A 14543-nucleotide genomic window follows, 5' to 3' on the forward strand; every position below is an offset into this window, starting at 1 on the left:
ATATATATATAACGTCTGAAAGCTGAATAAATGAGCTTTCCATTGATGTATGGTTTGTTAGAATAGGACAATATTTAGCCGAGATGCAACTATTTGAAAATCTGGAATGTGAGGGTGCAAAAAAAAGTAAATATTGAGAAAATCGCCTTTAAAGCTGTCCAAATGAAGTTCTTAGCAATGCATATTACTAATCAAAAAATACGTTTTTATATATTTATGGTAGGAAATGTACAAAATATCTTCATGGAACATTATCTTTATTTAATATTCTAATGATTTTTGGCATAAAAGAAAAATCGATAATTTTGACCTTTACAATGTATTGTTGGCCATTGCTACAAATATACCCATGCTTATGACTGGTTTATTGGTCCATGGTCACATATAGCCTTTTTTCAGTGTATGTTTTCCTATAATTTTGTAATTTATACATTTTAGTCTAAATAACTTGTATCTCACATGAAATAAAGTCATATTTGCACTTCCAAATATTCAAACATTAATAAACATTCAGCTGGAAAGAATACAGGTTCAAAACAACCTCAATAGGGTCAATAGAGACCGCAATGTCAGAATTTGTCTTGTTTTTTTAAATACAAGGATTTTGGATCCTTTTTTTTTTTTTTTTTTTGGACTGATCATAGTATAATGAAGCCTGTTTATTCAAAAAACCAAACAAAATTAGATTTTCCATTATTTGCTGCTGTGTCACTCGAAAGTGTGGGACATCCATGAGTCACTCAAATGAAATCTCAAGCTTGTATGCTTGCAAAGTTAAGCACAATATATCTGCTTTTTATTGTAAATGGTCTTTGCAATTTGTCCGAAAGTAAAAATGTTGTCCAACATGGCACATTAACAGCCAGTTAAAACATTTGGGTACAAATTTATTAGCAGTTTGCACCAGCACAAGACCTCTTTTGGCATTAAAAACACTGTATAAAAAGTCTGTAAAATTTACAGTAAAAAAAATGGCAGCAACATTTTAGGTTTTACAGATTTAACTTCTAAACTACATTTAAGGGAAGACCCTGCAGGCAAAAGCTTTATGCACCTGTCAAGTTTGAGATTTTGAGCTTTTGGTTTTTCATAGTGTTTTTTTTTTTTTTCAGACTAGTGGAAAGAAAACCTCCAAAAGACACTGTTAAGTGTTTCTTTTATAGCACTTTATCTATTTGTGTCAATAGATTTCAATTACATTCCATATTTTTAAAGGCAGTTTCTCAAAATTAGTTTTTTTCTCCTACACGAAGCAATAAATCTCCACTTCAGTAGCACTTACACCCACCAAACTTTACATTTATATTTTTATCGCTGTCTATATCCTGAAGGTTTTTACAGAGGAATTTGTTCATATATACTTTGCTTGATTTTATACAGCATTTTATTCCCCCCAAAAAAATTCCTTCTGTAAAAACATTAGACTCTAATATGTCAAAAAAATTAAACAAGAATTGTGAAACTGACTTCGTCTAGTGTTTAGATTTTTGTACTTGAAATGTATGCAAATTAGCACATATTTCATTAAATAATGGCTCATTTGCATATTTAAACATAACATTTTAGAAAACTTGTAATACAAAAAATGTTTTTAATTATCAATGTAATCAATCATCTGGGTAAGTGAGGCGATAACTATTAGTTAATTTTTTCACCTCCAATATCTCGCCTTAAACACTAATTTCATTAACTGATATAATGTTAATATACCAACCTATTGAAGTACTGACATCTTTTTTGTACCCCTTTTATAGGAAAAAACTGTAATTTCAACAAAAAACATCAAATGTGAAACGTAACACACAGAATTCTGGGAAGTTTACAGTTATTCACTGTAAATTCAGTTTTCCACTTCCAAAAACGGCATTATACTATAAAATGACCTGTAATGTCCAACACTGTTTCTCACCATATATAGTAGGGGAACTTACTGTTAACCAATTAATAGGTTTATACTGTAGCATTTTTAGTCTTTTACTATTAAAATCACAGTAATTTTTACAGTATACTATCAGTTTTTATTAAAGATGTGCATGAAACATTAGCAATGTTAGTTTTTTTATGCATGTAGGAGTTTCCTTTGGAGACACAACATTTATGGGAGGAGTATTTAAAATGCATGCAACATAAATTAGTTAGTCAGTTTATTGATATTTGCACTATTATTTAACGCCCTAAGAAAGCAAGTCTTTACCCATTTTGTGTCAGCATTGTTAGTTGTAAATGATCCGGCTGCACCTGTGTTAATTTGAGCATTGTCAGTAAATGCACCTGCAAAACATTTCACTCCCATCAGGGATTTACAGGATTGCCCTCTAAGCTAATTAGCCCTGTTTAGTAAATCTGTGGTCAAAACAGAAATAAAACACCTAACAAAATGTCCTGTTGACCTTGGTTTTGAGTCGCTTGTTAGTTAGTTCTGGTCTGGGTTGTGATGTTTTACAGTTGTCATGCTTCTTAAAAATCTATTCATTAAATGCATTGCATTTTTTGGGCTAGATCACTCTGTAAACTCTTGCAGGCCAAAAAGCCCCCTAAAATGTTGTGCTTTATGTCATATTAGCCCAAAAATGTGTTTTGACTAAGCCAGATCCCGTAGAGAGGCTTCTAGACCACGCTATACTTACACGTTGCCATCTCTTTCACGCTGTATTAGAGTCCCATAGAGCCACAGGGCTCAGAGATCAAGTGTTTAAGTGCGTAATGAGTGGTATTCGTTGACAGGTTTGGAGTTGTAACGTGTCCCAGCAGTCCTAGGGAATAACGCAGAGGTTAATGATCTCACTTTGGCACAGCAACAGTCAGATGACGGAGGCGGGCACCATTGTAACATTCATCCGTCAGTTTTTTTCCCCGGATGTTTCCTCATCCAGCAGCTGGGTGGTTTTCTCCACTGAGCTCATGCTACGCCAGCCCTGGTTTTAGGCTTGGCTTGAAACGGAGAAGATAGGAGGAGGCCTTGGCAGCTGTGTTTCAGACTTGGCCATATGGCTCAGCCCCAGCCGTGCCCTGAAGCTAACACACACCCGTGATTTTCAGCGACGTCTGCATGGAGAATAGTATCAGACTTGGGATTGAAGTGTGAAGGACAACCATTTCTGGCCATCTCTTATTTCAGGGGCAGCTGCTGAGCGCATATTTTGAGTTGTTTCTCAGTTTTTAAAGCAATAGTTCATCCAGAAAAGACAATTTCCATCAGTAATCATTTGAAAGCTGAAAAAATAAGCTTTCCATTGATTTATGGTTTGTTAGGATCAGTTGTTGGGGAAAGTTACTTTTAAAAGTAATGGATTACAATATTGACTTACTCCCTAAAAAAGTAACTAATTCTGTTACTTAGTTACTTTATTTGGAAAGTAATGCATTACGTTACTTTTGCGTTATTTTTTAAAATCATGTTTATGTTTGTTTTAATATAAAAAGTTTTATTTTTGGCAAATGTAAAAGCCTTTTCACACCAAAAGCCTAAGGCTTAGAGAAAAATAAATTGACGTCTGTACAGTAGACCGCAGAAGAAAAAATGTCAATTCTTCAGCAATTAAAAAAAGGAAAACAAATGTTAGATTATGAAGTAATTTTGCCTTATTAGCATGGATCAATTGGATCATCGAAGGTCGGCAGCAAAGACATCGGTTAATAAAATGGGATTAAATACATAAAGGATATTTGTATTATTTAACATATTTAATTATTGCAGAATTGCGTTGAATTTCACTGTTTTTGTTCATTTTGAGAAATACTGTATCTGTTTTTTTTTTGTGAGTGAGATGAATTAATGCATGTTCACATTTATTCTAGAGCTAAAGTAACATCTTACTTACAATTTCTCTCAACATGGGGACAGTAGAGCTTTTAATCAATAAATGGGGGGAAAGTAAGATATTTTCTCGTCAATTAAAAAGTAATGCCTTACTTTACTAGTTACTTGGAAAAAGTAATATTATTACATAACTTGCGTTACTTGTAATGCGTTACCCCCAACTCTGATTAGGAGAGCTTCTCGATAGAATATTTGGCTGAGATACAACTATTTAAAAATCTGGAATCTAAGGGTACAAAAACATCTAAATATTGAGAAAATCGCTTTTAAAGCTGTTCAAATGACGTTCTTAGCAATGCATATTACTAATCAAAAATAGTTTTGATATATTTATGGTAGGAAATTAACCAAATTTACATGATTTACAAATTTACAAAATTAACATAGAACATGATCTTTATATATTTAATATCCTAATGCTTTTTCGCATAAAGGAAAAAACAATAATTTTGACCAGGGACAGCTGCCAAATGCATATTTTGAGTCGTTTCTCACTTTTTAAAGCAATAGTTCACCCAGAAATGACACGTCACAGAACACAAAATAAGACCTTTTCAAAAATGTTTTCTGAAGAGTGAATTTGTATGTGAATTAGTGGAACAGCATAATGGGACAGTGATTGTGGAAAGTTACTTTTAAAAGCAATGCATAACAATATTGTGCTACTCCCTAAAAAAGTAACAAATTGTGTTAATTGCATTACTGTTTCTCATCTGGCCTGGGCTTGCTTGTTTGTTTTTAATATAAAAAGCTCTATTTTTGGCAAATGTTAAAGCTCTTTACATTTTAAGCTAAATGAATGTGCCTTAGGCTAAGGAACTAAATACATTAGGGATTCTTTTGTTTACATATTTAATTATTGTAGGTTTGTGTCATATTCAGAGTTTGCCTTTCACTGTTTTTATTCATTTTGAGGAATGCTGAATCTGTTTCGTGCAAGTGAGATGAATAAATGCATGTTGACATTTAGTCTAGAACCACAGAAACCATCATGTTTAGACAGCGCACACAATGCCTCTGCACTCCTGATTTCTCTTAACATGGCAATAATAAATGGGAAAACAAAGTAACTGGCATTACTTATTTGAAAATTTTTAAAGTAATACATTACTTTAGTAGTTACTTTAAAAAAAGTTATCTAATTACATAATTCGCAAACTTTTTTGTTTAGTGATAGTTGTTCATAAGTCTCTTGTTTGTCCTGAACAGTTAAACTGCCTGCTGTTCTTCAGAAAAATCCTTCAGGTCCAACAAATTCTTTGGTTTTTAGCATTATTGTGTATTTGAACCCTTTCCAACAATGACTGTATGATTTTGAGATCCATCTTGAGATCCATCTTGAGATCCATCAAATTTGAAAATCAGGTTAAATTGAACTTATTTTGTCTTCTTAGAAACATGCAAGTATCTCCTGTAGCTTCTGAAGGGCAGTAAATGAAATGAAAAACCATGATATTTAGGCAAAATTAGACAAATGTACACATCTCCATTCTGTTCAAAAGTTTTCACCCCCAGCTCTTGATGCATTGAGTTTCCTTCTGAAGCATCAGTGAGTGTTTGAACCTTCTGTAGTAGTTGCATATGAGTCCAAAACAGCTGTGGATCATTCAGATAACAACATAGTATTAAGAATCAAGCGTATGTAAAGTGTATGTAAAGTTTTGAATGGGGTCATTTTTATTATTTCAACTATTATTTTCTCTATTTGGACTATATGTAAACATCTTTTATGTGAAATATCTTATTCAGGTCAGTACTAAATAAAAAATTAAAACACGCATTTTGTATGATCCTCTTATTTTGGTAAAATAATTAACATTTTGCAGATTTTGCAAGGTGTATGTAAACTTTTGACCTCAACTGTAATATTCGGTGTCCTTGACTTGAGTTTTTTTTTTTCTTTCAGGGGTCTCACCTGTGGACAGACAAGGGGTCAGAGGCTTGCGTTCACCTGTCAAATCCCCCGTGCCAAAGCTGGGTAGCCCCATAACTGCTCCTCTGGCGCCCATCCCCGGCTTACAGAAGCTGCCGCAGTGCACACGCTGCGGAAACGGCATTGTGTAAGTATGATGTTTGTGCTTCTTATCAATTGGTATAAATATACAGCAATATATGCAGGGAAAAGGCAACAGATGAACGCCATTAGATAGTATTGGATAGACATAACAAATGACTTTGGAGGCCAATGTGTTTGTTTCCATATCTTTGAGCATGAGCCTCTGAGTCTTAACTTGCTGTCAATGAATGATTTTAACATTCATTGAGTATGTAATTGTTAATGAAGCCGACCTGCCGCAGCATGTGTTCCTCCCACTCCACAGGTGTTACAGACATTATTGCAAGTGACTCTACCGCTGTTGGCACTTTCCCACCGTTTCCACTAAAACTGAGTAAACAGTGAGGTCATCAGATAAGGAAGTTCCACAGAAGAGTGAAACAATGTGTCCATTGTAAATGCTGTTGACAGATATTATAGCCTCCAAATATGAAACTGTTCACTAAGATTAATGATAGGAGGTGGATTCCCAGCAAACAAAAACATTATTTCAGAATGTTCTGAATGTACAAAATGTCTAGTTTTTAAAACGTTTTATGTGAGAGTTAAGGGAACATTACATATTATTTTTTGCTACATTTTGGGAATGTTCCTTTTGAATGTTCTCTAAACATTCTAAAACACGTAGTTACATTTAAAAATGTATACAGTTGAAGTCAAAAGTTTACATACATGTTTAGTGATAGTTGTTCATGAGTCCCTTGTTTGTCCTGAACAGTTAAACTGCCTGCTGTTCTTCAGTAAAATAATTCAGGACCTACAGATTCTTTGGTTTTTCAGCATTTTTGTGTATTTGAACCCTTTTCAACAATGACTATGATTTTGAGATGTATCTTTTCACACTGAGGACAACTGAGGGACTCATATGCAACTATTACAGAAGGTTCAAACACTCACTGATGCTTCAGAAAGAAAAAAACGATGCATTAAGAGCCGGGGGTGAAAACTTTTGAATTGAATGAGGATGTGTACATTTTTCCTTTATTTGCCTAAATATCATGTTTATTTCATTTAGTACTGCCCTTCAGAAGCTACAGAAGATACTTACATGTTCCCCGGAAGACAAAATAAGTAAAACTTACCAATCTTCAAATTTAAAATAGTTTTCACCCCCGGCTCTTAATGAATGATTTTTCCTTCTGGAGCATCAGTGAGTGTTTAAACCTTCTGTAATAGTTGCATATGAGTCCTTCAGTTGTCCTCAATGTGAAATGATGGATCTCAAAATCACACAGTCATTGTTGGAAAAGGGTTCAAATACACAAAAAACTGAAAAGCCAAAGAATTTGTGGGACTCATGAACAACTATCACTAAACAAAAAAAGCACAGCTGTGGATCTTTCAGGTAACAACGCAGTATTAAGAAGCAAGTGTATGTAAACTTTTGAATAGGGTCATTTTAATAATTTCAACTATTATTTTCTCTTGTGGACTATATGTAAACATCTTTTATGTGAAATATCTTATCCAGGTCAGTACTAAACCAAAATAACATGCATTTTGTATGATCCCTCTTATTTTGGTCAAATAATTAACCGTTTGCAAATTCTGCAAGGTGTATGTAAGCTTGACTTCAGCTGTAAATAACGTTTTTGTGCTGACGTTTTGAGAACATTTAAAAACCAAATAACTTTAAACAAACATTTCATTAACGTTACTGCACAAACATTTGTTCTTAATGTTCAGGAGAACTTTGTTTTTTTTTCCCCAGTTAGTTGGGTTAGTGAAATGGATCCAATCAGCCATCAGGTTTACATAACAGACATTTGTCTAGAACAGTAGCTTTCTGTTTCTGTTTTATATCTAGGTTGGGTTCGATTAGTCAGGAATTTACCGTTTACTCTGCTACTGATCAAACAGCATCTGGCTAATCCTGCTTTAGAAATGGTTGCTGTCTGCCATATTATCATAAAAAGCCTTTTTATATCCATAAAAGTCTGTAGTATTGGAATAGCTTTTAAAGAACTCATGCAAAAATACAGTCAAACATTTCTGCAGATACACAAACATTAAAAAGGGAAACCACTATGTAATTTATTTCAAGTGCATTTTTATATTGGTCCAATTGACCCTTCACAAAAACCCGCCCTCCTTAGTTAATGTTGCTATGTTGCTACATCACGGAGCAAAGAGGAAACCGAAAACACACCGACAGACAAGACAGAGCAGGTTACTTCTGGTATGAAACAAGGTCTCAGCTTTTCCTTTGTCTTTTTTTAGAAAAATCAAACAATAAATGCCATAGTCTCTTTAATGTGTTGTGGAAAGATGTCAATACACACAGTTTTTCCAAGTTTAAGTTCTACAAAGTTAATCTACTCTCCTGATTTGTTTGTCGGACAAAATGGCGGGTTTGGATTTTATGATTGGTCAGATCGCCTGTCAATCAAGCTCAATGACTGTCAATCATGGTTTTCTGGTTTAAACCAGTTTTTCTTTGTTTGTCAAAAGCATCACTTCCTTGTAGAAAAAAAAATGAAAAGAAACCAGTTTTGTTGTTGTTAGTACATTACAATATATTGTAATTTCATTGTATGGGTCAAAATTATCACTTTTTCTTTAATGCCAAAAATCATTGGGATATTAGATATTTTGTAAATTTCCAACTGTAAATATCAAAAAAAAAAAAAAAATTGATGAGTAATATGCATTGCTAAGAACTTCATTTGGACAACTTAAAGGGTAATTTTCTCAATATTTTGAATTGTATCTTGGCCAAATATTGTCCTATCCTAACATATCATGCATACATGGAATGCTTATTTGTTTTTTCAAATCACAGTAAGTGATCACAGTAAATCACAGTCATTCAAAGTTGTCTTTATTTATAGTAAGTAAACGAAATGAAATAAAACAACAGACTTTTTAATAATTCTACTTTCAGATTATAGCTAATTTAGCTTTTGTTTATGGTGAAATTAAGAACACATGTTAAATTTCTTGTTTCTAAAAAAAATAACTTTTAGTGTGTATGGATGTTTATGATGTCATAAAAAATGTTTATTCCGATTTTTCAAATAAAAAATAATGATTTGAACCAAAACAAATCTAATTTGAGAAACTAATTTGGCTACATCTGGCATTAACAATTTAGATTTACATGTAGGTTGACCCCCCCCCCCCCCCCCCAAAAAAAAAAAAATCGGCATATAACTCTACCCAAGAGGATGTACGTTTTTTACTTTATCGTAGACATCAAATTGACCAATGTTCACTTTATGTATTATTTTATTTTTTAGAAAGAAACTTTTTACATTGAAAATATATTTGAAAATCTTGTAAGGAAAATATACTTTCTTAATTGTGATGAAAGGAACCCTTCGCCTACAGTTTGATTGACTGGCAGTCTGACCAATCATAATGCTGAACCTGCCATTTTGTCTGACAAACAAACCAGACAGAAGAGTACAGTCGTGGCCAAAAGTTGAGAATTGCATAAATATTGGAAATTGGAAAAGTTGCTGCTTAAGTTTTTATAATAGCAATTTGCATATACTCCAGAATGTTATGAAGAGTGATCAAATGAATTGCATAGTCCTTCTTTGCCATGAAAATTAACTTAATCCCGAAGAAAACTTTCCACTGCATTGTTAAGAAGGCTTCAGGGCGTCCAAGAAAGTCCAGCAAGCTGGATCGTCTCTTAAAGAGGATTGAGCTGCGGGATCGGAGTGCCACCAGTGCAGAGCTTGCTCAGGAATGGCAGCAGGCAGGTGTGAGCGCATCTTCACACACAGTGAGGCCAAGACTTTTGGAAGATGGCCTGATGTCAAGAAGGGCAGCAAAGAAGCCACTTCTCTCCAAAAAAACATCAGGGACAGATTGATCTTCTGCAAAAAGTATGGCGAATGGACTGCTGAGGACTGGGGCAAAGTCATATTCTCCGATGAAGCCTCTTTCCGATTGTTTGGGGCATCTGGAAAAAGGCTTGTCCGGGGAAGAAAAGGTGAGCGCTACCATCAGTCCTGTGTCATGCCAACAGTAAAGCATCCTGAGACCATTCATTTGTGGGGTTGCTTCTCATCCAAGGCAGTGGGCTCACTCACAATTTTGCCCAAAAACACAGCCATGAATAAAGAATGGTACCAAAACACCCTCCAACAGCAACTTCTTCCAACAATCCAACAACAGTTTGGTGAAGAACAATGCATTTTCCAGCATGATGGAGCACCGTGCCATAAGGCAAAAGTGATAACTAAGTGGCTCGGGGACCAAAACGTTGACATTTTGGGTCCATGGCCTGAAAACTTCCCCAGATCTTAATCCCATTGAGAACTTGTGGTCAATCCTCAAGAGGCGGGTGGACAAACAAAAACCCATTAATTCTGACAAACTCCAACAAGTGATTATGAAAGAATGGGTTGCTATCAGTCAGGATTTGGCCCAGAAGTTGATTGAGAGCATGCCCAGTCGAATTGCAGAGGTCCTGAAAAAGAAGGGCCAACACTGCAAATACTGACTCTTTGCATAAATGTCATGTAATTGTCGATAAAAGCCTTTGAAACGTATGAAGTGCTTGTAATTATATTTCAGTACATCACAGAAACAACTGAAACAAAGATCTAAAAGCAGTTGAGCAGCAAACTTTGTGAAAACTAATATTTGTGTCATTCTCAAAACTTTTGGCCACGACTGTAGATTAACAATGATGTACCTGAACTTGAAAAAAATTGTACTGATGTCTTTCTGCGGCTGAAACCAGATACCTTCTAATGTTCAATCATGTTTATTTCATGCTATAACTGGTAAAGAGACATGCAATGTTATTTATTGTTTACATTTCTTAAAAATGTGAAAAACTGAAAGCTGAGACAAAAGTAGCTTGCTCTGTCTTGTCTGTCAGCACATTGTAACATGAATATTAAACTCCTTAAAAGTGTTTCTCTAAAAGATTTGTCCGTTTGGACACTATTATTTCCCATTGACAATAAAATCCAAGAAGAGTCAGTTATAATAAATGACATTTAAGAACTGTCTTATCTTATCTTATAACAGGGGAACCATTGTGAAGGCCAGAGACAAGCTCTATCATCCCGACTGCTTCGTGTGTGACGACTGTGGGCTGAATCTAAAGCAGAGAGGATATTTCTTCATCGATGAGAATCTGTATTGCGAGACCCACGCCAAGGCCCGTGTGCAGCCTCCAGAGGGATACGACGTGGTGGCCGTGTATCCCAACTCCAAAGTGGAACTGGTCTAAACACACATTTGTTAACCCAAACACAATCAGGTTTTCTTTGAGGATTCAGCTTGGAGAAATGGAAACGAGAATAACAAACTGAAATTAATTTTTCGGTCCCTGCTCAACTTAATCCTGGATTCACAATCTGTAGTTTGTTAACCTGCAGTTAACCTCGTACTGAAATCGAGCAGCACTTATTCCTAGGTTAGACCGCCTTCCTAACATTCGTACAAAGCAGTTCTGGTGTTGCTTTAAGAAGAAACGTAAGATAACAGAATAGACCAAACAACATGTTCCAGAAGAACATCTGTTCACCTAAATTCCAGTGGCACACCAGCGATTTATTTTTCTGAAAGCTGTGGTGAACTGAGGTGCTCAAGAAGGCCACGAAGAATGTCTCGAGCCATGTGGAAAATGGAAATGCTATTCATTTATTCAGAAAGTTTGCGACGGCGTGTTTATTCTTTGGCTAAGAAGCCAAGACGTGTGTTTTTCTTTTGATGATCTAGCTTCCATCACCAAATCTATCTTTATCTTTGCCATAAACTGAAGAAAAAGAGACTGCATTGGGAAAACTGCATTTGATTGGCTCAGAGCAAATTTATGCTATATGTATGTGAATGTGATTTAACACCTAATGGCATCGTTTTCTGTCGCAAATATGCATTGCATTCTCAGAATAGATGTTCACATTGGCTGTCATCATGGTGAAGCAACCATTTGAAGAGAATATTGCTAAATCAGGCCACACATACCACCATTGTATCTATTCAGCATGTTTTCTGTCATAAAGCTAGCTACCTGAAAACATTTGGCTTAATGGCACAGACCTTTCTAGGTAACTCTATCACCCCTCAAACTGTGTTTGCATATTTGCGTACAGTATGTGATTTAAACTAGATTTATTTTGATGGTTTGGATGACTTCATGTAAAGCGAAACCAGAATAGTAAAGTAGATATGCTTCTATTTTTTTGGGCTTTTCTTTAAGTGGTGAGGCTTTTGTAAATTCTGTAAAAAATGAGAAATGTTTGTTTTTCTAGTTTCTTATGAATGATATATATGTGTGGGTTTAAAAAAAGGTGTAACACATAACTCTACTTTGTTGTACTAAGAACCTTCTGTAAATAATTTGAATGCTAACAGATCATGTTTCAACATAATGACAGCGAACGGAAAAGCGAAAACAGTTACTTATAGTCATTTTAATGGATAAATGTTGTCATTCCATGCCCTTCTGACATTCTTCTGTGGAACACGAATGAATAATGCTTATGGTGTACAGATGCAGCTACTAAAAAGCAACATGAAAGTATTATAAATATAGTCCATATGGCTTGTGTGCTGCAGTCCAGAGTTCTGAGTTCTGTGAAGCCATACAATAACATTGTGTGTGGAACAGATTAAAATTAAAGGCAATATTTTAAACTGCTTGAAAACTCTGGTTTAACTATTTATTAGGGCCTGCGCACCAGTGGTGTAAGGGGACCCTATTGGAATTGCTTGGTTTCTTCTTCTTCTCCAAAATGAATCGTATTTTGGGGGGCATAAACATGCTTGAAAACTAATGAAACTTTGCACACATGCCAAAAGTCATGAAAATGTACATCTGATATGGGTTTCAGAAGTGGGTGTGGCAAAATGGCTTGATAGCACCACCTATAAAATTAACAAAGTGCCCCTCGAGCTATGTTTCACACATATGTACGAAATTTGGTATACACATGTAACACATCAATAACTACAAAAAAGTCCCTTGGTACGAAGTATGAAACCCAACACGACGTCTGTTATTTTTAATAATAATAATAATAATAATAATAATACGTTTTGTGCCTTTTTTTGCCATTTTCAGGTTGTATGTAAACAAACTACTCCTAGAGATTTTTTTTTTTCAGATCAACACTAAATTTGGTCAGTGTAATCTAAATCCCTGTGCAATGTTAAATTGTGAAGATCTTGAGTTTTCGTTAAAGGGTGTGTCCGTAGCGGCCTGACAAACCTTCGCCATGAAACAGAAAGTTGTTGTAATTCAGGCATACAATGTCTGATCTGCTCCAAACTTCACATGTTCAATAAGAGTCCTAGCCTGAACACATCCAAAGGCCAATATTCTGTTATAATCATAGCGCCACCTGCTGGCAACAGGAAGTGACATATTTTACGCTTTAACAAACTCCTCCTAGAGATTTGATGACAACAACATTATATTTGGTCAGTCTAATCTAAAGGCCTTTCTGGTGTTAAATTGAGAAGATCTTGTGTTTTCGTCGAAGGGTGTGTCTGTGGCGGCGTGACAAACTTCGATGTTTCGCCATGAAAGCGGAAGTTGTTATAATTCAGGCATACAATGTCTGATCTGCACCAAACTCGATAAGAGTCCTGGCCTGAACACATCTGAAGGCCAATATTCCGTTATAATAATAACGCCACCTGCTGGCAACAGGAAATGACTTGTTTTACTCTAACTTAAACATGCAATGTCCAATCTGCACCAAACTTCACATGTTTAGTAAGAGTTCTGGTCTGAACACATCTAAAGGCCAATATTCAGGTGACAGGATGTCGTGTCTTACACTAACTCAAACATACCATTTTAAATCTGCACCAAATTTCATATGTTTGATAGAAGTCCTGGTCTGAGGACATCTACATGCCCATTTTCAGTTATAGTCATAGCGCCACCAGCTGGCAGCAAGAAGTTTGGCACATATAATTGACTTTGACTATTCCTCCTATATTAACCACTTTAGAAGCATATTGCTCTCTGTTTGCTTTTTGCCCAAAGTCACCGGGTAGCTGTGAGCCCAAGTGTGAGGGGCATTTCAACACTGCTTGCAGCTAAAAATTCTCTGTCTGTTTCGCATTTACAGTCACGAATGTGCATGCAAACTTTCAACACATAGACGTGGTTTGGAAATGTTGTATAAATTTTGGTTACTGGTCAGTTATTATCAATTGTGTTAGAGGTCAAATTGAACCCCATTGGTTTCATACAGTTTGCCAAAAATCAACACTTTGAGAAAAAAAAGCAAATAGTGAGGTTAAAAAGGGATGTTTTTGGTTGTTAGTTTTGATCTGGAGTTGACTCCAACTTATACACATGTAACACATCAGTACCTACAAAAAAGTAAACCCAACAGGAAGTTTTGTACTTTTTTTTTTTTTTTGCAATTTTCTATTGCATTCTATTTAAACAACTCCTCCTAGGGAATTTTTTCAGATCAACCCAAAATTTGGTAACTGTAATCTAAAGCCCTTTGTGACATTAAATTACAAAGATCTTGAGTTTTCATTGAAGGGTGTGTCCGTGGCGGCATAAAGTTCAGTGTTTTGCCATGGAAAAAGAAGTTGTATCTCAGCTGTACAATGTCTGATCTGCCCCATACTTCACACATTCGATAAGAGTCCTGGCCTAAACACATCTGAAGGCCAATATTCTGTTATAATCATAGTGCCACCTGCTGGCAACAGGAAATCACTCTAACT

The 14543-nt window shown here is 35.4% G+C and overlaps 1 protein-coding gene across 1 annotated transcript in view; it reads left to right on the forward strand.

Annotated features, from left to right (window-relative positions):
* The window catches only part of pdlim4 (PDZ and LIM domain 4), a 77396-nt gene extending 64903 nt beyond the window's left edge, over positions 1-12493 (forward strand). Inside the window, exons 6-7 of the mRNA XM_073824260.1 lie at positions 5727-5880; positions 10869-12493. Coding sequence (XP_073680361.1) covers positions 5727-5880; positions 10869-11073 — 359 coding nt within the window. The 3' untranslated portion in view covers positions 11074-12493. The remainder of the gene's footprint in view (positions 1-5726; positions 5881-10868) is intronic.
* Positions 12494-14543: the final 2050 nt, after the last annotated feature.

The sequence above is a fragment of the Garra rufa genome, chromosome 19 (assembly GCF_049309525.1).
Source record: "Garra rufa chromosome 19, GarRuf1.0, whole genome shotgun sequence".
Taxonomy (NCBI): Eukaryota; Metazoa; Chordata; class Actinopteri; order Cypriniformes; family Cyprinidae; genus Garra; species Garra rufa.